This window comes from Perissodus microlepis, chromosome 13 (genome assembly GCF_051167445.1).
Source record: "Perissodus microlepis isolate ML-2025 ecotype Zambia chromosome 13, ASM5116744v1, whole genome shotgun sequence".
Classification (NCBI taxonomy): Eukaryota; Metazoa; Chordata; class Actinopteri; order Cichliformes; family Cichlidae; genus Perissodus; species Perissodus microlepis.
Genome location: NC_140473.1, coordinates 18,922,124 through 18,949,320, shown reverse-complemented (window position 1 = coordinate 18,949,320; position 27,197 = coordinate 18,922,124). Strand labels below are relative to the sequence as shown.

Here is a 27,197-nt window from a genome sequence, read left to right as displayed (position 1 = left end):
CCAGCTCTGCTCACTCCTGGCTGGGATGTGGAGCCCGAGGGGCTTGGTGTAACGTTTCGGGAAGGGAAAGATCACACACATAAATAAATTCATGAAATACATAATGATAGGAATCGCAACACCATGACTTAGCATAAGACAACCGAAGACAACAAATTCATTTTTCCTGACAATTTATGGCTGTAGTACTGCCTGTACTGCATGGATAAACAGAGAGACTGATTTTTTAAAGCTCAGCACTGCACAGAAACTACTGGCAGGATGAGTTCAGCTCTGTCGAGCCACCAAGCCTTCCTGTGGTGAGGTTCTCTTACGCCTTGAAATCCTGCTGAGTGTGTTTTTTTTTATTGGCAAGCTGCGTTCCCCTCCTGGGTTTCCTTTCTTCTGCACCGAGTGTGGTCTAACAGAGCAGAAATTCCAAATTCAAATCAGGTAACGATCTTATTCTAGACAAGGATAAAGTTAATTTGCCGGGAACAATGCATAATGAGATCTCACCTCTTTCTTTGTTATTTTTTTTTGCTTTTTTTTGTCACAGACACATCTTTTTGTTTTCACTTCTTTTTGTTTGCTTAAATACAACTTATGCTGTGCAGGTCCATGCTATTGTTATGTGTGCTCTGGCTGTTTCCACTGTGACTCAGTGTTGTTTCATGAGCAGCTGCTAAAGCTTCAGAATAATTGGAGTACCAGTTGGTAAGCAAAGAGTTGGCCTATTCATTTGCACAGATATCTTCACAATTAATGTTAAAATTACCGCTATATTATTGAAGTGCTATTTGAGTTGTCGGTTGCTTGGTGTGCCTCAGTGCCTCAGTGCTCCAGCTCAAACACTCTGCCAGTTGGTTGCTGCTGTCAATATTCTTTTGTCGACCATTGCTCAGTTTGCACCTCATTTTGTGGTTCAGAACACTTTCATTTTACAGTGGCCACCTGCATTACTTGTTCATATACCATCTGGCTGCTTCAAGAAAAGCCTTATAATCAAAACCATAACTTTGATTTGCTCACTCGAGCTCTCCGTTTTGGATTTACAGTGATGCATTTTGGCAAACAGAAGGATCAGCTGTTTTACTTTATTTATGTCAGAGGAAACATATTGAAGAGTCCAGAGAGCTTTTAGGTTTGTCAACACACTGTCAATTTTTTACCTTTTCACTCAGCACTTCCAAATTTCAAAGTGAGTGCTGAAGATTTAAAGGAAGTTTTGAAAAAAGAAAAAGACAAATCCTCCTCGCACAGCGGGCGTAACTTTTTGGCTGAGTTGGAAACCTACCCACTTGCTGTCTAATCTTGCTTGCATTGATCAGACCCCTCCTTGTGCACACTGACTCACAAGCTTAGCATGCTGCTGCAACCCAGCTGCTGAACTAGCCTGGGCGTTCATTTATGGTGAAGAAGCAAATGATGCGAGAGCGTAAGCTGAAAGAGTAAGGAAGCCGTTTCAGATGACTTGCCAACCGAGCTTCTACTTCGACACAGTTCCGTTGTCTCGGCAAGAGAAGTCCAATAAAGTCACATACTTGCTGCTCTGCTCAAAAGCCGAAGCTGTAATGTGAAGCTGCACTTAAAATGCTGATTATTTGATGTTTTCTGTCTGCCAGAGGAACAGAGTACTGCCATCAGGCACATCATAGATGAACTTTATTTCTGCAAGAATGAAAGTAAAATGTGCATCCTTGTTAAAGCAGAGGTCGGAAAGCCTTTACTTAAATTCCCAAGCAGCACATTTACTCCGATTAACACCTTCTTGTATTTATACATCATTCTCATCAGGACACGGATAGTTTATGTTGTGCAAAGTGCTGTTGAGAAGTTACTTCATAATTTATGATTGCAGTGACCTGCAATCCATGGGAAAGCCAACAGCCCTGACTTCAAACAACCTAGCTCCAGCGCAACATCTGCTCTACGAGGAAATGTTGCCTTTGTTAATGAAATGATATAAATTGATGTGGCAGACAAAAGGCTCTGTACATTGTGTGTCTCACTCAGGTGGTATTGAAGTGTATGACGGCATGCTCTCCTGCAGGCTTTTGTTGCCGCGCAGTGCGTCGTAGGGCAATAAACACCCTAATAAAATTAGACAATGCTTTCTTTTTTGAAGGTGTCAAATGATGCTGTTTAATGTGGTAATTTCATAAAGTGAAGTTTCATAATTTCTGCTGTGCTTCCTCTGGGAGCTTTGAATTTGCTTGCTAAGCTTTGTTTTTTTTTTCCCATTCCTTAAAAAGCGTGCACTCTAACATTGTTATCACCTCTGTGGTGTGGATATCTAGGTGTTCTCACATTTCTTCTCCCAATTAGTTTGCCTTATTTGTGAAAATCAGTGCCACCAGTTGTCACACCTTTAAGCGTCATCATTACACAAAATCTTGATGCCCTATGACAACATGCAGTAATTAAATTTGCTTAAATTGTGTATTTGTGTTAATGGCGGATCGTATGCTTACTTGTGATGCGGATGTGTTACATTTGAGCATGCAGCAGGGAAAAAGGCTTCGACAGTGACCACTTTTTGATGTGTAATATTTGTCTTTATTATTAATATTCCAGTGAGTAACTCCTGTAACAACTGCTTTTATGGAATCATCCATCTGTTTAATTGCTGTGGCGAAATGTGATGACAGTTTTATTGATGAGGCGTCTTAATTCCAACAGCTGATAAGGCCTGATCAGCGGGTTGGTTAGAGTAGGAATGAATTGCAGTGTGCACTCTGTTGCTCATTTCATTTGTCTCAAGTGTTCATCCTTCAGTAACCGAATCCCCACGCTGCTTTCTACCACCACACCGCCCCTACCCCTCCGCATACAACGCCTTCATTTCCCACCAGTAATCTCTTCACCCTAAGCTCTTTAAGTCACCATTAAGCCTCCATTCATTCTTATATAATGATCAAATTCATCCCAGGCCATTTACCTTCAAGGTTTAAGATTTACAAAGGATTAAGAGTTGAAAAATCAATTTGCTTGCACTTGGATGTCAAGTAATCCACTTTGGAAACATGCTGGAGTTACTGCAGCCTACTGTTCTATGTACCACACCTTAGTTGCAGGAGTAGGTTAAGGTTGATTTGCAGTGTAAACATGCGTGGTTTGTCTGGTGGTACACGATCTCGATAAGCACTCTGCAAAAGGTTTTGATTATTATTATTAAATCTGTTATTTAGACACTCACCTTACACATCACGCGTGATTCATTCACAAATAAAGAAAAGCAAATGCAAGGTTAGTTCAAGATAAATAAATATAACCTTTTAAAATGTTTCTATTAAATCAGAGAATGTAGTTTCCTAGCTTTTTGCAGCTCTTTCCATTTATTGACAGCAAATTATTTAAATTCAGTTTTTCCAGTGCAGTGTGTGAACAAGAGGTCCAGCTAATGTTAAAATTATTAGCAGTCCTGGGATTGGACATCGTAATTACAGTGTTTAAATTTAATTAAAGAGCATATGCAATCAGGGAGTTTTTACAGTAGGGCCTTGTAAATACAATCATAGAATGATGCTATCTTTTCTAAGCTTGTTCATGTAAAATACATAAAAAACAATCCCCACTGTGATACACACAATCAAGAGGACTTAAGGTAGATGAAGAAGCTTGCATGTAAACAATATCCCCATAGTCAAGCGCAGACAGATTGTTTAAGAATTTTACGACTGCTGAATGAGAAGCAAGATTTGTTTATCTGCAAAAATCCAATTTTTGATTTTGGCTGTCTTGGTCCATGTGGGCCTTAAAACTGATTCCAGCATCCAGCCACTGTTGTAAAAGTATTTATAACAACAGATTCAGTTTTATGACCATGAATGGTTTGAATATTGACTATAGAGCTGATACTTCTTTATCTCCTCCAAGGAGGTTATGTGGTCTATCTGTTACTCAAAAATGATTCAATTCAATTCAGTTTTATTTGCACCAACAACAGTCACCTCAAGGCCACTGATGTTGTGCTTATATACAGTTGTATACAGTTGTTGTTGTTTTTTAAAGCTGGTGAAAACCAAAATGAACCATTCCACCTACGACTGCATAAGTCATAAACCTAAATAGAGTCCAATAACATTATCTATATGGTTATTGTAAAGCTGAAGCTGGTTTACTATTCAGCTATTCACCATTTTCATTTTATTGTTTGTTAGGTTTATTTATGATCAATTTGCTGTTACTTAATAGTAGTTATTATAACGTGAGGGCTTGAGTACATCAAGATCTGCTGCGTTCAGGATCTAGCATGTCAAGTTTATTTTTCTTTCATTTATCCATCTGTTAATCTAAAGGTGCATTTTTATTATATCCATGGGAAAAATTATTCTTAAACATTTGTTTCTTATTCACCCCCTCTCCCCTTTAAAACAAGGGAAAGGACTGAACCAAAGCCAGAGTACAATATGAACCAAACAGTGAGTTAGAGAGTTGTTTTACCCCCAGGTAGCTGACACCTTTGTTCAAATTGAAAGGTAAAAATGTGCTAAAACAGATTCTTTTACCATTTTCAGAGGATAAATTACCATGTGGTGTATTCATTAAAAGAAAAGCCTTCATCTGGTGGTTTGAAAAAGCAATTTAATAGCTTCTGTGACATGTTAAGCACCTTTCTGACACAGACATGCCAACAAAGTGAATATTGTATCACTTTATTGACGTGTTAACTGCAGCCATCAAGTTTCACCTTACTTTCAGCATCACTCAGAATACAGGACTCTTTTCCAGCCAGCAGGAAGGTAGATACACATGACATTTTGCTGTAATCCTGGAGTCTTTCCAAGGAAATGCATAAAGTTAATTGCCATACAGAAGAGGGGGTGGGAGTGTAATTTGTCCTAATTTTCAGACTGCTGCAGGTTGTTTTATTGTGTATGACAGTGTCCATGAGGCTATGACTTTTGGAAGGCATAAAGGCCATTTTATTGGAAGACCATAAATCTCTGCAAGCCAGTCTGGACACAAAGTTATAACAAGCTGTGGGGATTATCTTAGAACTACCTCCCATAAAGAGAATTTTTATACATTCAGCACAAGGTAAGAGCAGAGTCAGAGTTTTCTGTCTCAGCCTATGCATAGGGGGAATACAGTCTGGAAAGAAAGTAAAACCGTGAATTTACAATTTACTGCATTAACGGTGTGGTGTTAGGTAGAGGCAGTGGGCTATTGGTAATATTCATAATATATCAGATAATGGGTTTTTCTCTTGGAGAAACATGAGCAGAATGAACTAAATTTGCTGTTTAGAGGTTATATACAGTAATTGCAAATATGATATCTCTGAGAGGATCTTTCATTCAGCTCAGAGTAATTGTGATAAAATATTAACTGATCTGTAGACAGCTAATCAAAGCAAATAATCACTGATTTCAACCCCAGTCATATAATGTCCAAAGTGAACTGCAATAGCATAATAACACAATAATAATTGTTGAAAACATAACTACCGTACATGCATTTTGTAGTTTTTTAAAAATCTGTAAACCACAGTGGATTTTAATTAAAACAATTGATATGTAACCAAAATGCAGATTTTCAGCTTGATTTGGGTTTTTTTTGTTAACGAATCGCAGCCATTTGAATACTTAGTCTTCCATTTGCACAGACTCAAGTAATAGGGACTGGATGACTGCGTGTCTAAATCTATGTTTCCTCCTCTGAGATGCTCTGCCAGGCCTATACCGCAGCCACCTTCAGTTAATGCTTGTTTGTGGCTCTGTCTGTTTTGTACATAATAACTGAAAGCATTCTCTACTGGGTTGAGATCAGGTGACTGACTCGGCTATTGAAAAATGGCCTTGAGAAACTCTTGGGTTGCTTTGTAGTATGCTACGGGTCATTATCCGTTTGCACTGTGAAGCACTGCCTGATCAGTTTTGCACTATTTTTCACGATTCATCTTGGTGCTTCTATCAGCAGTCACATCAACAAACACGAGCAGTCCAGTTTCATATGCCCATGCCATAACGTTACCATGATCCACCAAATGATGTGGTATGCTTCAGAACAGGAACTGCTGCTCTCTTCTTCTCTATACTTTTCTCTTCCCATCATTCTAGTACAAGTTCATCTTGGTTTCATTTGTCCAAATATGTTTTTCACATCTGTGCCTGCTCTTTTAGGTGTTTTCTCAGAAAATCCAATCTGGCCTTCCTGTTCCTGAGTGTAACCAGTGGTTTGCACTTTGATTGTCTAAACCATCTGTATGCCGATTTTTGAAGGCAGGTCTTGATTGTAAACCTCGGCAATAATATGCTTACCTCCTCGAGTGTTCTTGACTTGTTAGATGCTCTGAAGTTGCTTTTCTCCCAAAGCTTTTGCTATCTCTCTGTTTATTTTGTTGTTTCAACCTAATTATGGACTCGTTCGCTTGCTGTGACACGTCTTTGCATCTACAGTATATTTAGGAATTATAAGCATATTGAGAACAAACTTGATTTGACTTCATATTGAATAATTTAGCTTTGAAAAATACTATTTTTTTTTTTTTTTTTTTACAGAAAATATGGTACATGATTCACCTGAAAGTGCACATTTATCAAATAGAGATGAAAAGGATTTGTTTGATTTTAACCTGGAAAATGACTTCTGTCTGGCCTTTTTATATGCAAAAGTTTAATAAAAAAAAAATTAAAAATTCCTGTTAATATGATGAAGTTCTTAGTCATCATAGGGAATGTCACCCCAAATGCTCATAACGCTTGATAATTAGAAGGTAGCGGTGAAAAGCTCAACAAGATGCCTCAAAAGGCTTCCCGAGAGAGTTATATGAGCTGCTGGTTTTATGATTCCCTAGTGCACAAAGGGCACTGCTTGAGCAGTTAATTTGCGTAAAGGATGAAGGGCACCATGTGAACTGCTGTTCACGTGGTGCCCTTCATTAGCTCACAATGACTGTTTAGCAGACATTATTTTTATTTCTGCATTTGTTTGTGCTAAATATATATAATTATATGTAAAACTGTTTCTTCACTAAAAAAAAGTAAAAGAACAAACAAGTAAAGAGCATGTAAACACGCCTTCATGCATCAGTAATTACATGCACATACAAACACACTGGCTTTGATTAAGGTTTGATACGTTCTGAGAAAAGCAGGCAAATGATATTCCACAGCAAGCCGTTTATTAATATTAATTTGAAAGACAGCAGGAAATCTGTAGTTTTTATGTGTTTGGTAAAGCCCTGTGAACTGTAAACCACACATGTAAGTGACATTTTTTATGACTCTCTACAGAACGGATGTCCTATATATTTTTAAGGTCTGCCTTTCTATGCCAAGAATAAATTATAGTGTTTACTGATTTATTCATTTAGTCATTGCTCACCAGTGGTAGCATTTTTTGGTCATCTACTCTGTCTTAAAAATATATAGGTATATAAAACGCAGTATATCATACATATGTGATCAGATTTTTTCCCTTGCACAAGGCTTCATGGCGTACGGGGGTAGTGGGCTGACAAGGCATCACGGTTTTGTCGTGTTTTTAATAAAGCATTGTCTGTCAGGGAGATTAAAAGACACATGCATGGACGGCTTTTGGTTCGCTATCTGACACTTTGTGGCTGCTATTGAAAACTGATGATACACACCTTCACAGCTGGTAATCTGTTTGATCTGTTTTCTAGGTGATTCTCATGTTGACAAAATACTACGACTTTAACTCTGGCAGAGTAACGGAGAGTTCTTTATGGAGGTAAGATCTCCTCTCTGATATTACGCTCTGTAGTTATACAGCAGGACACATTGATGTTACTGTTATGTTGATGTTAATGTAGTTGCACATTCTAATGTCCTGTTTGGACCCTTGGAGAGATCATTTAACAGCACAAAAGCATTAACACTGAATCATTAACTTAATGTCATTGTTGTGTCCACAGTGACGCAAGTTACTTTCCTGTCAGTAAAAGGTGAAAGATTTAATTTAGTGTAATAGAAGTTGGTAAAGTCTACACTTTGTCATCAAATGCTGAATCTATCCATTTCCACATATTTATGACAAGCATTTTAATTTTTGTTGTTATTAAAAGAAGTGCCCATTAAAATAAATGTTGACAACAAAGAATTTAATTAAATGGGAGGAACACAAATTACTGACAGAATAGTTGAATGATGAAGCTTTAGCTTATCGTGCCTATCCTTTATACAGAGCATATTTGAAATGGCAATGCTTTTCTAACTCGATTTCATTGAAACAAAAACCAAATGAAAAATAATACATTTGAAACAAATGGTAAACAAGGACAAAAGCGAATGTTTCACAGACAATAGTAATAAGGTTTTACATTTGTTCATCACCTGGTTTTTAGAATTTAAAAAGAGAACTACACAATCTTAATTCCTTGTCATACCTATTCCACAATGGTTACACCTATTCCAGGTGTTAAAGATTCCTCCTGTTGGTGAAAAATGATCATTGTTTTCATGAACTCTGACTAATGCTCTGATCAAGGCCTGTGTGCTGAGTCGTGCTGGAGCTTTTTTTTTTTAGGCTAAACAAATGAGGTTTTATTTGATTTAACCTTTGAATACAGTTTGGAGGTAGATTATTTTGTGCTTTGTGTATTACCAGTGCAGTGTTGAGATGGACTGAATAGTAACATTTTAAGGGATGTAGTGTAATGAATAGTTGCATAGTTGGTTTATGATTATCTGATCAATTTTTAAGTCCTGTAGTATTTTTCCCCTGTACCATACACACTGTATTAGGTCTTGTTTTGAATGTGTTTCTCCACACCTCCACACAGTAAGTAATGCACAGTATGTATAATGATTTTGATTTATGTAAAGTTTTATGTATATTTAGTTTTGGACCTTCATATTTTTACATTGTTTATATTCGCCTAACAAGTGAAAGTTCAATCCCTTTCAAGTTTGGGAACATAGATCTGTTTGGGCTTGTGTCAAGAACGGCATCTGTTGTAACAAATCTGCCAAATCTGACATGTGGAGTTATGGAGCAGCCAAAAGTGGTTTTCATATGAACCTTCCAACATCATTTATATACAATTATCATGCCCCGAAATACATTTTTCTTGCCCTCTTTATACTTATAAATTTACTTTTTTTTTTTTTTAAATTTGCCTGTTACAAAACATCCTCTGCTTTATTTTGCTTTAATTTTCTGATAATATATATATTTTTTAATTTCAGCCATTTTCTTTCAGTTTTCTTTCCACTATATTGTTCCAAGTTTTCCTAGAGAAATATAAATTAATCATCAGCAAATAAAGTGAATTTTAACAATTCAGACATGTTACATGTGATTTCTATACAGTATGTTATGTTGGTGTTTAATACAGTCATCAAGAACTGAAGAAACAAAGTGATTTTCTAGTTATTATCATTCTTAGTTCATGAAGATTTGTGCCACATTTCAATGCATTCTCTTGCCAGGATATCAAATACTGGTGTTTATCCTCTAAGACATCCTAAATCCACAAGTTTTTTTTTGTATTATGCAGTGCAATGGCTATTTTTTACTGAAATGTCACCAACCACCTAAAACCGATATCTATTTTGGTGAAAATAATAGGCATTCAAAATGAAATCTGAAATAGTGCCTTTGTTTTGAGATGAAAAAATGACTTCAAAACCCCATTATTAAGCTTTCAGGCAAATATGTCCTTTCTTTGATTTCTAAAACACGACAGAGGTGGTAATTAAATGTAAGCATCAATAATAACTACAATAATAACACTTATAATACCACTACTAATTAAAAAGGAATAATAATATCATGCCCCAGCCACACATGCAACACTGGATTTATTGTTTATTTTAATAATTAAAAAATTCTCCATTCATTTAGCAAATTGCTTCACGACTTCTGCTGTGGTAATTTTCTGCTTCCCTGAAATGCTTAATGATACCATCAGCATCTTAACTAGTAGGTGTTGCGCTGTTCTTCTCTTCTCTCCAGCAAAACCCATTTACTTTGTCCTATAATTGAATTTTAGGTCAACTGATTATGGGACCACGTATGAAAAGCTCAATGAGAAAGTTGGGACAAAAACCATACTGAGCTACTTGTATGTCAGTCCAAACAACAAGATGAAGGTAAGTGTGAACGTGCATGTTGTGTAGGTGGATTCATAAGTCTGTCAGCAGGGTTATTATGATTTTTACCTTACGCAGCCCTGCAGGAGTCTGTGCCTTGCGTCTGTTGCACAAGCACTCTTTAAGCCCTGTGGAATGGATGCTGTCATGGTGGGCTGCTGATTCCCCTGTCTCTTGTCTTGTCTTGTCTTAGATCATGTTACTGACCGACCCAGAAGTGGAGAGCAGCTTGCTCATTAGCCTTGACGAGGGGGCGTCCTATCAAAAATACAGCTTAGCCTTTGATATCCTCAGCTTGCTTTTTCACCCCGAGCAGGAAGACTGGATCCTGGCTTACAGCCATGACCAAAAGGTAGAGTGTAGCTGTCAGATGGCATGAAATAGTTGCAATAAAACCTGAAAATGTGACAGAAAAACATCTCCATATGAGAATGTGGGCTGTTGTATACAGATTACTTGCTGCTTTTTATTCTTTTGTTACTTTTACTTGAATGTTCTGCCAGACTGAAGTCACCGTGGGGTCACATTGCAAGTAATCTCTCTATAAAATGATACAGAACATAGGTTGCCTTCATGGCCAGATGCATTCATTTTAATGCCAACGTTAACTCTCATAACATGGTCTTCACAAGCACAGATATCTGCCGCTTCTGAAGCCCTTAACAGGTCATAAGGTGCAGCTACAGACAGCTCTGAATGGATGTGTCCTCAGAAAGCACAGGGGAAAGTTAACAAGTTAGACACGCCCAAACAATGCAACAATAGCGAGCATAAACACACACCCTCCATTACTCTGTGTGAGAACCCTGCTGTCTGCTTTACTCAAAACCAGAGGCATCAAACTCGGACTCCCAGCCTGCTATTGGAAGACTTGATTTTCAGAGAGAAAAACGGTGAAGGTCTGAGAAGTGAGATAAATGATGCAGGGAGGAAGATGAAAGCTGAGTTGAGAGCCACAGATGGGTCAAAATAAAGATGCTCCAGAGACTTTTGCCTTTAGGTCATTCTGTATGTCTTTGTAAAGCTACATTTCAGTGGTTTTCCTTGTTCCTTTTATCGCAGCTATAGCTGGGTTTCATTTTACATTTATTGATTGCCTGTCATGTCTTTTAAAAGTTGTAAGTACTTAGATAACTCAAAAATGATATTGCCGATCCTTGTAAGGCTGAGAGCTTAAGATGCACGCTGCTCAGTCATTAAGGAGAGATGACAGGCTTTCGGACTGCTTGAACACAAGTAAAATGGCTTTATGGAAAAAATTACAATGACAGCTACAAGACGGATTTTAAGATGTCAGGTAGGAATCCTGCTGTGTTACTTTAAGAACAAGACGCTGTGGTTTTTAATTCAGAGACCACTTTGTATATCACTTCCCTCTTATTTAAGCCATCACAGTAGATATACACCATTCCCTGTTTTATTTTTAAAATCTGGCTTCTAAGGGTTACTGCATTTTTACATGAACTGGTGGATCTCCACACAAAGCATGCACTTAGTAGTGCTGTATTTTTTTTTAAAAAACAACTAAAAATCTTAATGCCACAAAATTTAAAGATTTGGTAGCTGCTTGGAAAAAAAGTTGGACATAAATCTTGAAATAATCCTTTTGGAGATCCTGAAAAAAATCATCTTTATACTGTACCTCATGCCGTAGACATTTGATTAATGCCTTCCCATTTTTCAGCTCTATGTCTCCGTTGAGTTTGGAAGAAGATGGCAGCTTGTGCATGACAACGTCGTCCCCAACAGATTCTACTGGTGAGATCAACATCCAGTCATTTGTCATTCTGGTAGAAACATGCTGCATTATTTTCACACAAAATATGTAAATTGAGTTGTGTGCATTTTTAGCACTCTGCTCACAACAGTAGTACAGAGGGGAATGATCAGTCAGCAGCTTGTTTTCAGTAATGACAAAGAAGACAAAACATTAATGTTATCAAGTCAGATTTAAACCTAACATCTAGAGTCTCAAGTGTGCCATTTTTTAAAGTTTTAGCTCGGGCCTGCCATTTTTATTTTGTCTTGTAAAGCACTTTGTGGCTTTGTTTTCAAAAGTGCCATGTAAAGCATTTTTTTTTAAATAAAGATCTTTGTAGGAAGTGCCTTGGGTTATAGAAAAAACAACATGTTTGCATTTGTCCTTTCAGAAATGGTAAAAATTAATTAAATGTAAAGCCTTTTTCTTTAAATAGCAAATGCCAAGCAAGGTTTCCAGGAAGGCAGAGCTTGGCTTGTATTTATAAATATTTTATATTTGCTTGTCATTCTTTTTATTTTGTACATAATGCGCTGTGTCTAGTTTACACACACTTATAAATATTTGATCCACTGAATGCAGTCTCCTCATGAAATATTTTTGGCATATTTTTGGATTACCATAGTATGTTACAAATCAGGGCTTACCCGAACATTATCCATCAGGTTTTCTTTTTTTGGTTTCCTTTCTTTCTTCCTTTTTTTGCATGCATGTACCTGTTGCATAGAGTCAGGACTGAGGTTGTGTCCTGGGGCTTTTGAGCTTCTCTTAGGAACCGATACAGGGACTATGGTCGCTGATATGTGTTAAATTTATGACAGTTTTTATAGTAGCTGGCTTCACACTCTTCTCTAAATAAATAAATAAATAAAGCCATATTAATCAGGAAGTTTGAAATGACGTACAGTGGAGTGATCTGCAGGTTTTTGTTAGTCTTAAATCATGTTGACAATATTATGGTAAATACAAATCTGTAGGGAAGAGGTAATGACTAAGTAGAATTCAGGGAAAGTCATGAAAAAGGCATTTTAGTGCCTTGTTTAATGATGCTGATATTTTTATCCTCAAGCCTCATTGCTTATGGTTGTTCAGGAGAAATAGTTAACTTTCTAATTTGTTTTTTTCTAGTCAGTACAATTAAATGCAGAACGATGGACATCTTTGGGTATTTCAGTTTGCAGTTAGGTTGGAGAATCTTCATAAGCTAAAACTGCTGCATGAAGTAAGCCCACAGGATTTAGTGACTGTGTGTGTGTGAGTTCGGTATTTATTGCATCAAACTCCCAGCCCACAAGGACTTAAAATACACTAAAAATACAATTTGCAGTGGTGAAGGAGCTTGTCACACAAAAACATTTTATTGCCAACACAGAAATCCTGTCCCATGTTCAGGGCTAAAACACAGCATTATAATAACCAGCCTTCTACAAGAGTAGGTTATAATCCCTTTATAATGATGTGTAAAACATAAAGTAGACTAGATCTTTCCATGTAACCTAAATAATGAACTACACACAGTACTGTACAAGGTCTTTCATAATTTTCCTATAGACTATAGGCTATTTTTCACTCATTTTCAGTCCAGTACTTTTAGAGAAATGCTACGTAACACTGACCTAATTATCATCTAAGGATACAAAAAAACTAACTGAAGGGATGAACCAGTCAACTTGACAAATAAACAATTTTATATTGTATCTTTAGGCACTTTTTTTACTAAATCCTCTCTCAAACACATTAGTTCCCATTTCTTGAGCTAAATATGTGAAACATGTCAAACATAAAGCAGTTTTACAAATATGAAATTGTATGTTTGCACCAAGTTGATTGCCAAATTAGCTGAAAGGTTGCCATATCTCGATGTAGTGTGCAGTGTGTACAGGTGTAGTGCAAGGATGGGCCAAACTAATTCGGGCTGGAACTTGTAATTACATAAAATGAATGTCTTTGATACTATTCTACCACTTATGTTTATTACGAGTGAATACATGCACATGCATAATGTATGGAAACAATACCTGATCTATCACCATTGTGAAGACCATCATAGCGTATTCACTCTCTTAAATACTGACATTCAAATTTTAACTAAATTAATAATATAATAAAAGAAAGAAAGCAAGTGTTGCTTGACTGCTGTAAATGAATGAGCTTCATTTATTCATTTGATATTTGCTACCTTAAGTGAGTTCATTTACTTCATCCTCACTGTATGTACACAATTATCAGTGTTTTCATAGAATTCACATTTAGCCTTTTGTGCATTTAAATACGTTATTCTGATCATTAAAAATTAAAAACAATATTCTTATGGGCAGTCAGAATGGGCTCATTGTAGATGTGGGTGGGCCCTCTCCCATTAGACATTAAAAAATGATGAAATGCAGAATCTATGATCTAGAAAGCATCTGACTGACAACAGCTTAATTTTTCAGCATTAAAATGATCCCAAACACACAGTGAAACACGGTCAGTTATGAGTGGCCTCCCCAGATCCAGCCAAAAAACAGCCAATATTCAAAGAAAAGCTTTAAATGTCCTTCAATAAGCATGGAAAACTATTCAAAAACGTTACAAGATAGCTTGCCTAAGAGGGTTCAGGCTGTGGTGAATGTAATCCTACCAAATATTGACTTTCAAGCTTGTTAGAAATGTGTTTTTAGGCAGTTTACCTTATACACTGTAGATCCATGTATGTTTACTGCACCTGTTCCACATCCCCTAGCAAAATATAAAGAAATGAGGGGCAGCTGAACATTTTTGCACAGTAGGTTAGTATATAAATACACATGTTTGACTTTCAAATTCTTTCTTACATGAGACTGCAGCTACTCTTCAGCAGAGAATGTGTTCATAATTTAGGTTTGTACAAGACATCAGCAGATGGTCTTTCTTCACAAACCACCAAAGGTTTGGTGTGAAAATCACTCATAACAGTTGTTTGTTTTAAAAAATAAAAACCAAAAACCAAATAAAGAATTCACCTCACTAACACAGAAGCGTCAATGCAACAAATCCCAGTTTTAAAGATATGTTTGATTTTTTCCCCCCATCATCTGGAACAGTGAGTGATGCCAAAGGATTAATCAAAAATCTAATTTACAGTGCTCAAATGTGTAAGCACATCCTTTTGTCTTTAAGGAAATACATAAACCCAAATATGCAAGAAAAAACATCCCACACTGCTCAGTTTAAGATGATTTACAAAAGCATATGGTAACACTTATCGTGAATTCATGACCTCTTGCATACTGATATGAAAAGTTGAATATGATTTATTTTCTGCTGCTATTTATCATTTGCTTTGCTGTGTTAAAGAAGGACAAGGCTGCCTCTTTATCTGAAAGGCCAGGCTAAAGATACGAAGAATGAAAGCTCTGATATGTAATTATAACATTTGGAATTCAACCAAAATCGCTCAATGCCATTACTTCAATTTTTTTAGCCCATCCTACACCATGATGAAGACATTAACATGATTTGATAATTCACAAATCTTTGCCATTAAAATTCCCTAAATTGTTGCGTTAGATACTATTAATTCAGGTATGTTACTTATAGTTCTGAAGGTTTTAATCAAATATTTTAATCAAATGTGTTTACTCAACCACAAAGCGGTCTATGAATTCCTGAAAGGTCTTGCGTCCTTGCTGTAAAATGCTACCAAAAGGCGTTAGTTATTGGGGAACATAGTGTAACATTGCAGGGGTTATTTAAGACCAAGTGCTGCTGTTCACTGATAGAATTGGATGAACTATTTGACAGAAAGTCCATTAAAAGAGATGGAGCTGTGAGGCAATTACAGAGTGCTGAGGGAAGCAGGATTGGAGCTTTTTATATTGTAGTTCAGACACAGTATGGAAAATGAGAAGAAAACCCATCTTCTGTCACAACAGCTGCTATTAATACAAGAAGTGGTCACTCCAGTCACTCTTCACTTAACCGCTACCGTGAAGAATCTGTAGGGAAAGTGAATAAGATAGCTAAGTATACTTTACAGATAACGAGTGGTACACGCCAAACGACCCATCAGGTCAGCATCTGTAGTTATGGTTGCTATGTTGTTGCTCCTGAAAAATGAAACCCTAAAAATCGCCACTGCTCCTTCTCTTATTTCTCATGACCACTAATGAAATTTAAATGACAACCAACTAATCTAAGACAAATATTGCACTTCTAAGAGCATTAAAAACCCCCACCAATTACTGTGAGCTCAATGCGCTTACTAAGGAGTTTTCTCAGTTTTCTTTGTTTCTGTTACAGCCTGATTATGTACAAGGCTCCACTTTATTCAAATATATTCAGTGCTTTTTGTCTCGCTGCTACTTGATACAAAACACTGAATGTTAAAATTGGGGGACCTACAATGAAAGCCTAATTTAGGGCTTCAGGAGTCCCAAAATAATTTATTAAGGGGATAAAATAAAAATGAAAAAAAAAATTCTGCCTGTTCTTTAAGTTAAACTAACTTTTAATCCTTTGCAAATGTATGCAAGTCAGTACAATTATATTTATATGTAAATAAGCTATTTCTCAGTTAGCATTAGTTGTTCTCATGCACTTTATGAAAAAAAAAACATGAAACATATGCAGCAACTATCAGCACTAGTTGTGACAAAAAATAGTAATACTCCAATTTAAATGTAACAACTTCTTGATTTTGGAACTACTGGGAATAACTGGGAATAACTGTTTAATACATAACTTAAATTCGCATGCAGTGTAATGCTTGCTGCTTTATATTTTATTGTCAGTCTGTATTGTAGTAGCTTTGGAGGAATCACACCAAAAAAATCTGATAAAATATAAATAATATAAAAGCTGATATTACTTCTGAACTCTTTAAGTCCTTCATCTCAGACAGCCTGTTGTCTTCTGATTGGCCAACTGGAAGCCTGGGCAGCTCCAGGTGCTTTGGAGCAATATCACATCTGTTTGGCAGCGTGGAGTTTCCAAATACACATATGTGTGTATAAAAGATAGATGTACCCAGCATGTCATTGTTTTCTGTGCTCTGTGTTTTGAAGCCTCATTTTGGCTGCTGCCGTGTTAGTTTTTGGACCCAGAAGTGACCAGATTTAGAGAAGAAAGCAAAAGTTTAACAAACCGCCACCACAAACTTACTGGACAGACATGTGTACCTGCTAATTTGTTTAGTAGCACACTAGTAAAATACCAGAATTTAACTCTTTAACACTAAAGGGCAAATTTCTAAACCTTCTTGCACAAGCTGTACCACAGCCATAATGTCAGTCAGGTTATTTCATGAAAATGCTCCAGAAGACACTAGCAACAGACAGTGGAGGGCTTGAGTCTGTGACTTGAATTAGTGGAGATGAGGCCAAGCAAGCAGATATAGTGTTCAGCAGGCTGCATCAGCACACGTCAGTCAAAGCAGCCACGTCCAGAATCCAGAAGGATGAGTTATAAAGACCCAGTATATATTTGTTATGATGGAGGAGACTACCTCTAAAGACAAAAAACAGTGTATTATGTATTTTCTGTGCCAGGCTGTAAACAAGGTTTTTATTGCTTCTAAGTTGGCCATTTTGCTATAGCAGTCTGTGGGGACTGACTCGCTTCAAGTGGCCTCGGTAGTTTTTTAAACACTTTTGTGTTGGATTCATTTTTCTAGCCTGGAGGTTGTAAACCTTCTAAACAATGTACATTGTTATTTACAACTTTTCAATATTCATGTCAGAGCCAGAATCAAATATGATTAATCAAAAAACCCATTGCTACAAACATGACATGAACATTTTTTTCTGCATCTTCATAGAGATTAAGTAAGCTTATCACAGATTTCTTTTATATAGACTTCTCCATATATTGCTTGTGATTGAAACTCTAGTGTTATATCATACAATCAGCTGGTAATTAGCTTAACCAGTCTGTTTTGAAGCATAGATGCCCTGCTGCTGTCCTTGTTGCTGCAGATCTTCTCATATACCAGACTGAATTTGAACATGTGAGAATAGATTGGAAAAATTGCCATTTGTAGTTAAGAACAAGACATTTGTGTTCATCTCTGTTTTTACATTTTGCTCTTGGAATCTCCTCACCAGGAACAGGAGGAGGCAGTGCTCACAAGCAAAGGATGGTAACACACTACAGGCACTGGAAAGCTGGCCAGTCAGAGCACAGTAGGCTTATAGAGAAGAGGTGGGGCTCAGTGAGCCCAGAGCTAATATCACCTTTTTCATGCAGAGGCTTCAGCAAAGCCCATACATCAGACAAAAGTGGGCTTTTAGGCAGCCTGTAGCTCTTATATGTGCTTCAGAGTAAGAAATAAATGAGGAATTCTTCAGACAATGTGAAACATTCACTTTTCTTAAGGGTCACGGGACAGACACTGATTATAAAACAAAAAGTAATGTTTATCATGATGTTACAGGTCCAGACTGGGCTTGGACAAAGAACAAGGAATGATTCATCTGGAGATCAGCGTCTCTGATGGGCGTGAGTAATAACAACATGTTACCTTGGCAACACAGAAAAAAAATTGATTTATCACAATTTAGTTTAACAATTTTTTTTAATATAATAAATATATATGACTAATTTCATTTAAGTATATTTTTATTACAGTGAGAAACAAAGAAAGTAGTCAGTGCTGAAATTCTTCTTCCCATCTGGCTACATGAAGTCTTCATACAGTCGAGCTTATTCATTTTTGAAGGGCTGGGCTGTGACTTGGCGCACTCGGCTCGACTTTCTTGGCCACAATAGGGGCACTTCCATAAGGGCCTTGTGTGTTAATGCCCTATCTCTGTAGAGAGTACTTAATTTGGCTGATGTTAACAAACTGGGACAGCTTTCTCTACTTTATCTATTAGTAAGAATATTGGCTTCCAAATTTTTGCTTCTATGCTTCACTTAATACTATGAGCATAGGCACTGCTAAGCCTTGACTGTGGGCTACAGAAGGTTGTTTGTTCCTGTATTATGTTGTCTTTTTAGCACTAATTTCTTGCTTACCCACAGGATCGCAGTACATAACTTGTAAACTTCAGAATTGCTCTGATGGAAACAAGAGCAAACCTTTTCCTGGGTTTATCATCCCTAATTCCCTTGTGGTTCAGGATGAATACGTTTTTATCCAGGTGGGTTTTTATTGTGAGGTCTGGTTTCATTAAAAGACAATTAAATGCTGTAAAACCAATGTGTTCACTCTCGTCTTAATGTACAGTCATGTTTTTCATTAACTAAAAGGGGCCATTATCCTGTGAAGGGATGGGGTAAAAATTAAATTGCAGTGTTGTGTATTACTACAATGCCACTCTGGCATGATGCACAACAGCCTAATTAGCAACAGACCCAGAGTTTTGATGGCAGCATAAATTATTTGACCCGAGCTTCGGGCAGTTAGTGTCTTCATTTATGTTTATGGATGTTTACCATGGATAGATGGACTCTATTCTGCTTTTGTAGGTGCCAGTAGGTGGCCAGTCTGTCCATTATGTGTCCTATAAACGAAATGCTTTCTACCCAATGAAGCTTCCCAAGTACACTCTGCCAAAGGTAAGGTAACTGGAAAGGATGCAGTGTTTGATTGAGAAGAACAAGTAACATTAATTTAACTATGAAACATTTATCCCTCTGGGATATTTTGTTCTATGATTATAAGTTTTAGTGGGTTGATTATTTCCAAATACTTTCATCAAGTTTGCTTCCAGTATTATTTACTGACGAATCCATTAAATTGTTTTCTGTGATTTAATCTCCTGAAAAATGATATAGGATTGCATAATTATGTCTCTGTTTATTTAATAGCATTGCACTGATTTTCAGTTTTCTCATCTATATCTACTTCGCCTAAATTACATTTACTTAAAGAAAGCAAATCTGGAGTTCCCGAGGGCTCCCCAAAATGTTCTGAAGCAGAAAATGTCAATTTAGCATCTGCACAAAAATGCACTGACTTCCATTTACTGCAAGCACAGCAGGGTGGCTTAGCAGTTTGAGAGACTGTGTTAGAACAACAGGAGAGATTTAGTTCCAGCAGTGTTGTTTCAATAAATCTATCCATCCTGCCTTGTATTTTGTGACCATTTTTTCTGGGAAGGGCACATCTTGTGCACCATGCTGGATAAGAGATTCAGTAAAATTAAAAGGAGCTTGGCTTCATTTTTAGTGCACAGCGTGAAATGCCTTAGGTCTAATTGCTACAGACCCAGACTGAGTGATGTCAAGAAGTGACAAATTGTTAGCTCGCAGCTTTGTGCACATCGCTAAGCGGATTTACACTTACTTGTTCTTTAAGCCATTTCCTAAGAAACATATTGGCAAATGAGTAGTTAAGTAATCCACACAGAGGCATCCACTCATGAATTCTGCTTAATTAGGACTTACAGATAATCAGCACAGACGATAACCAGGTGGTGGCAGCGATTCAGGACTGGCACCAGAATGATTCCTACAACCTGTACATGTCTGAGTCCAGAGGGCTATTCTTCACCCTGATGCTGGAGGACGTTGTGAGCAGTGGAGGTCCCGAGGGAAATATAATGATAGACCTCTATGAGGTAGGCAGTGAATGTGCTGCAGGGGTGGTGCTTTTATCTGACTACATGGTTTTGTAATATTAGGGCAGTGGCTTTTTTTGTAGTTTCTCCTTTTATATATTTCATATATTTATTATATTCTGTCTGTCTGTCTGTGTTAACATTAATGCATTACTACTTAAGAATGCTTTATGGAGCACTAATTGAGCTCCTTCAAAATGTTAACCCCAGAGTGTTATTGGAGCATATGGTTTTAATTTTATGTTCCAAATTAAGGTAAATGAAGGTACCATATATGGTTCCTCGTTTTATTTTCTGAACATTTTTCTTGACTGGAGTCTTGTCCAGTCACAGGCACAGGCTGCTGTAAGGTGGCAACATTTGCAAAATGTGGCTAAAAATATATACTTTTCTTCAAAGGTCTAATTTCATTTGAGTTCATTCACTGAACTGAGCATGCGTATACACACAAATACAGGTTGTGCCCGAACAGAATACTTCAAGTGAAAAAAACAGTATTTTTTTGAGTCAATACTGAGCCCACTTTGAAGAAAAACAGTAGCAGTGAAGTATATCTCTACTACAAACAAAAAAATAAATAGCATGGTGAAACCATGTGAAAATCAAGGAAAACTAAATAAATCATAAACATTGAATTACTAAATCAATTTTAGCATTAATAAAATATAATAACACTAATATATGTAACTGAAGTATAATAAAAATACTATAAGGGTATCAAAAAACCAAAATCACACATTTCACTGCTTGAAAATGACTAAAAGTGGGATAAATGTCTCACTGGATCACTGTATGATGTTATAGGAACTTGTGGCAACATTCAGTGTATTATTCACTACTACTATCCTATATTTATAAGAGTTTTTTAATAACACAAATATGGCTCTCTAGATGCATCTGGTGTATGTCTCAAAGTGGACTTATGGAAATATGATCAAATATAGTGCCACCACTTTTAGCCATAAATTCCACTAATTTCTAGAGACAACACCTATCTCAACATTTAGAACAACTATTGAAATACATAATGTAGAAGACTAAAGTCTGAAATACTCCCAGCCACTGCTGATTGGGTGCATTAATGAGCATTGCATTCAAATGCATTTTTATCACTATGTGTCACATACATTAGCCTGATGTTTGCTGACTGACTGGGAGACGTTTATATGGTTCCACAACCTCACAGTGAAGCCAGTTTTAACGTCTATTTAAGTTACCAAATGTGGTTTCTTGCCCCAACAGAGGGTTTGCTTGACAGAAAATCAAAAAGTTTTATCACATTCATCAAGTCAAAATGTCAGATATTTACCGAGTTAGATTCCTTTAATTTGTTTTCTAATTTGGGATTGTAATTGTTTCCTTAAAAAATTCTAAAAAAAATTACATTAAATAACATTAAATTGATGCTGCTTAGGAATGATTTTTTTTTAGATGAATAATCGGAAAAACACTTTAAATTTTTTTTACCCATATACTGAAACTGTTGACTATAAGAGGACTCTGAAGGCAACATGGGGAGAGCTAACAGAGACACTATGTGTCTCTAAGAGTACCATACAAAAGTCAAATCCCTGGTTTGGGATCTTTCTTGAGGAACATAACAGACTCTGACAAGTAAAGCACCAACAGATGGACAAAAACTTTCATAAGAGTTCTTGTGGATTTTCTGCTGTGTTTTCCTTAAGTGCACTGAGATGTTTTAGATGCCCCTTCTATAATGAAGCAGATGTTACACTGCATTCATTCTCTCATATCTACTTTATGGCTGCTTTATCATCTTTTTCATGCAACATTACAGTTTCACAAGAAAACATTTAACAGGTTTAGTCATTAGATAAGGTATCATTCATATACACATTTCGAAAACACAGTCAGTGATGGTGCATTGGCACAGTGCAGAATACTGGCTTTAACTAGTGCCCTGAACATATTATATCTGTGCTGACAGATCTACTATGAGGTTGCAGCAGCTGCACATGTATACATCAGCCTAGATTATCCTCATCCTTAGCCAGCAGTAAAAGCATCATGTTGTTGAAAGCTAAGATAGCCATCAGCAGTAGTTATGCTGCTCTCTGCCCAGAAACACTTAGCTGCAGTGACCAGTAGAAGATATGAAATGGTCATTCATACTTTGACAAAGATTTGTGGAAATGAAAGAGAAATGTGAGCTCAAGTGATAGCTGCAGGTGAGAGTCTGCATCTCTCTCTGCACATTAATACAAAGAAGAAGACATATCTCAGGGCTGTGCCATATGTTGTTTTGATTTTGCAGAGTCCTACAGATGGTCCAAAATAGTGCTCCATGTCAGGAAAAACTATCACTTTCAGACATCTCTTCCTTTCCAAACTAGGTCTTCAGCTTTACTTAAGTTTGAATAATTTACGGTTATTTTTTTCCTCCCTTTTTTGTTATTTTTCCCCCCACTGCTCTCCTTCTCTCATGTTCTCAGGTTGCCGGGATTAAAGGGGTGTTCCTGTCAAATAAAGTTGTCGAGAACCAAGTGAAAACTTATATCACATACAACAAGGGGAGAGACTGGCGTCTTCTTCAGGCTCCAGCAACCGATCTCCAAGGAAACAAGGTCTATTGTGAACAAGTAAGTGGGCCACTGACAAGAGGTACATTTGGTTATTTGGATTTCCATTATCTGCTTGCAAAAATACCGCAGTGAATCATGCTAGACCATGGTCAAAGTCTGCTGATAACTATGTGCCATAGCAACGCAGTTCTGAATGTGGCAGTAAGTGAAGAGACCTGTTATGATTTGGTTTACCTTCCAGTATTCATTTATATTCAATACATATTACTACAAGTAAAGGGAACATACCATACCTTTCCTTATTTTTAGTCATATTCAAACGTGTAAGTGTAATCCCTATGAGCCAAAGCTCAGGCTCCAGACTGCTCTGAGTACTAGGTTCATGTTTTCGTCTTATGTGTTGCTCAGTTCCTGGCACAGAACTTAGATGAAGTCAAACATGTATGTACGCACTCTCTCTAGACAGTATTACTACAGCACTGCGTACGCAATAGGGGTGCAACATTTGCACAAATCTATACGGGACTGGGGAATGACTGCAGGCATGAGCACTTGATCATCGTAAATCACGAACAAAAAATTGTGATGCACTTTCAGGCCACTCTTTACATTAATCCCCTTTAAAAACTCCAGTTTTGCACTCAGATGTTGAATTTTAGAGTGTGTCTGTGTCCCGTAGAGGCTTATATTATTCATGCAACAAGATGTTAGCAGCAGTGGCAACGAATAGGGTGTAAAACACTGGATGATGGAACTACGACATGAGTAAATTCTGTAAATTCCATATAAGTTTTAGTAGTATTTCTGTAGTATTGAATGTGCAACATAGACATTTTACTTGCTGCCTAACCTTTGGTGTTTCCTGACATTTTCCTGGTTTTCCATGTCAGTCACATGTTATTATAATATTATGAAGATGATTTAATCATCAAGTTCTAGCTTTAAACATGTGGTGATTAAATGATTTAAAAATCACTGGATTTTATTTTTATTCACGTTTTGCATAGCATCCCAGCATGCTTTGAAAACCAGACTTTAATGTATTGCTCTGTACCATAGATTTTTGGATAGCTTTTTGTTTGTGTGCTAAAATGCAGCACATTATTGCATTTTTGCTTTATTTTTCTTTCTTTTCTTTTAAAAAAATAAATCAGTACAAAGCTTCACATTGTTTCTTATTCCACCAGGGTAGGCGAAGTCAAATCATAAAAGATAAGGAGCACAAGCATAAGTGGCAGACTTAGTCAACAAGAAATTAAAGGAAAATTAAAACTTTTTTTAATTTAGAGAGATTCTAGGCCCATAAATTAAATCTAAAGAGGCACCTAATCCAAAAAGGTCCCACAAACACTTTCTGTCGTCCAAACTGCCTTTTAATCTACCAAGCGTACACTCGTAAGAGATTTATCTGTACTGCTGCATCTCTATCTCTAGCCATTTTCCACTAATTCTGGGAACTGTAATAAGACAATATTTACTAAGCATTACTCACTATGTGAAATAGCATTAGTTGGGACTCATATTGCTTCATGAGCTTTGATTCCACTGGGCTACAGCTGCAACTAAAATGTTTTTTTTTTTAGTTGTTGTAATTATTTTTGATGCTTGTTGTGTCTTTTTACAACAGACAAAAGCCCAAATATGGGCTTTGAGTTACTCATGTATATAACAATCAAATCTTCACATCATCTCCTCCGCATAGATCTGATCTATATTAACGTTTCATTTTGATTTGGAAAACTAATGTCCTTTGCGTTTCGCAGCCATACTGTTCGTTGCACCTGCACCTTCACGTATCAGAGAATCCTTACACCTCGGGAAACATTGTCAGCAAAGACTCAGCTCCAGGAATCATAATAGCATCAGGTAAGACTATATTTGATTATTTTGCACATCCATACTGTTGTTTACGCTCTGCCTTAATGCTGGTCTTTGCTCACATCCTTCAGCACACAGTCACATCTGTTTTCGTTTAGATGCAATTCCAGCTCTGTCTTTCTTAGCTGACAACAATTTAGAATATAAAAGGAAATCTGTTTGTCCTGCACATCTGTTGCATGTTCTTTAGTGGAACGACTAACAAAAGCACTTTTGTGTTGGTTCTGAATTAACGATCGGATCTGAAAACGTGACATGCTTAAAATAATTGAGATTAAAAATCTTTTGTATTCAGGCGTGGTTGGACCTGAGCTGACCAATGCTAATGTCAGCATCTTCATCACATCTGATGCTGGGAACACCTGGAGAGAGGTACATTACATTAACTGTTAGATTAGGGCTATGGGTACATTTTGTGATATTAGTACCTGTACAATGTCTTCATCTCGATAGGTAGTGCTTTCTGAATGTATTACTCTGTTGAGTATAATCAGGTTTTCCTTTTGAGTCTTTTTATCCATTCAAGAAACCAGTGACGTCTTCCCCATGACTATTCACTGAGTGTAATACGGAACAAAAGTTTTAAAACATATGACTTTAGTGAGCTATTATCTGAACAAAGAAGAAGAGAACAAAACAGGGAATCTGAGCTTTCATTGCCAACTTTTATTCCTCAGTTTTCAGCTGCTGTTGCTGCAGTCACATTTTCAAAAACCCCCCCAACAAAACAAAAAAAACAAAGGCGTGAAGTTTGACAGCCAGCCTTGTGCATATCTGATCTTTAAAACAAATAAAACAAAAGGAGCATTTAGACTTTTTGCCATTGGCTTAAGTCTGAAAAAAATATAAACAATAAGAGCAACGCTCGCTTGACGCTTTCCTTTATTCACACAGCTGAGACTCCTGTGTTCCTGCTTGTTCGTTGTATAGGTGTGAACATGCATGTTCTTGTACTTTGTGCAGACTTGAATTTTTCTCTGGAGTTATGAAGTGGAGCTGATTATGTCTGCAGGTTTTTCAGGAAGAGTACAGTGTGTTTTTCCTGAATCAAGGAGGATCTCTGGTGGCCATCCGACACACACCTCTGCCAATTAGACACATATGGTAAGGCTCTCCAAGGACACACCACATCTTTTTAGAGACTGTATTCAATCTTCAAAACAAGGGAGTTTGGGGGGGGGGGGGGGGGAGATTGCTTCCCCTCTGATGCTTTTCATACAGAATTCAGCTCTATTTGTGGCTGGTCTGTCTGTGATCCAACCATTGTTCTCTCCCTCAGGCTGAGTTTTGATGAGGGCAGAAACTGGGACAAATATAGCTTCACCTCCTCTCCGCTCTATGTTGATGGGGTGCTGGGGGAGCCTGGAGAGGACACCCTTATAATGACGTAAGATTTGAAGGAACCATGAAGACTCAATGTGTTTCATTTTAGTTAATTACCGCCCTTGCTAATTATATTTTACCCAGATGAAGACTTAGAAGAGTTCACAATATTCTTGATTTTATTTGATATGGTTTTTGGGTTTCATCAGCCAAGATGTAGAAGAAGGGTTTCTCTGCTCCTGCAGAACATGGGTTAGAGTCAGTGTATTATTATTATTATTATTATTATTATTATTATCAGTGGAATTACAGGTTTTTCACATATTTCTTCTCAAATCTACCCCACATTTGATTAATTTTCTTGCTTTTCTGACTTTTTTGTGTAGAATATTCGGTCACTTCAGTCATCGATCTGAGTGGCAACTTGTCAAGATCGACTTCCGGTCCATTTTCCAACAGCGGTGCACATCTGACGACTATCTGACGTGGCAGTTGCATAATGAGGTAAGGCGGTCTTTCTGCTATTTGACTAATGATAACGTGAAGATTCATCCATTGATTAAAGCCAAGAGAATCACTTTGATTTAGCTGCACAATAAAAGCAAGATGGTAAAAAAGAAACAAAAAAAAGAATTTCTGAAATGTTTATGATGCATTATTAATCACAGGGTGAAGTGTGCATCATGGGAATGAAGAGAATCTTCCAAAAACTGAAAGCAAACGTTCGATGTGTCAAGGCCAGAGAGCAGTATATTTCCCAGATGTCAGATTCCTGCTTGTGCACAGAGGCGGATTTTGAGTGGTGAGTTCCCTTCTCTGCAGCTACACTCTTTTCACTTCATTAAATCCAATGCACAACACTTTATCAATCTCCAGAGGCAGAGTCTGTGAAGTAAACCTAAGGCACAACAAGAACAGTATTTGAAAAAAGATCTATTTTATAATTCACTACTTGTTATTCCTATTTCAGTCATATTCTTTTGTAAATTTAGGACATAACTTGGTAATAATAATAAAAAAAAAGTTTCACGAACACAGATGTTTTTCTGCTTCCTAGTATATTGTGCAGTTCATTTATATTATCAGTATTTCTCAACAAGTCACTTTTACCACACGGTGTTACCCA

At 37.0% G+C, this 27,197-nt stretch overlaps 1 protein-coding gene across 1 annotated transcript in view; it reads left to right on the top strand.

The window, feature by feature from the left end:
- Positions 1–27,197, top strand: part of LOC146375044 (VPS10 domain-containing receptor SorCS1-like) — a 48,985-nt gene that overhangs the window by 7,228 nt on the left and 14,560 nt on the right. Inside the window, exons 2-16 of the mRNA XM_084947755.1 lie at positions 7,613–7,680; positions 9,944–10,043; positions 10,237–10,395; positions 11,728–11,801; positions 18,197–18,261; positions 18,787–18,905; positions 19,234–19,323; positions 20,148–20,327; positions 22,781–22,927; positions 24,634–24,736; positions 25,044–25,120; positions 25,761–25,852; positions 26,028–26,135; positions 26,458–26,575; positions 26,740–26,873. Of these exons, the coding sequence (XP_084803881.1) occupies positions 7,613–7,680; positions 9,944–10,043; positions 10,237–10,395; positions 11,728–11,801; positions 18,197–18,261; positions 18,787–18,905; positions 19,234–19,323; positions 20,148–20,327; positions 22,781–22,927; positions 24,634–24,736; positions 25,044–25,120; positions 25,761–25,852; positions 26,028–26,135; positions 26,458–26,575; positions 26,740–26,873 (1,634 nt within the window). The remainder of the gene's footprint in view (positions 1–7,612; positions 7,681–9,943; positions 10,044–10,236; positions 10,396–11,727; positions 11,802–18,196; positions 18,262–18,786; positions 18,906–19,233; positions 19,324–20,147; positions 20,328–22,780; positions 22,928–24,633; positions 24,737–25,043; positions 25,121–25,760; positions 25,853–26,027; positions 26,136–26,457; positions 26,576–26,739; positions 26,874–27,197) is intronic.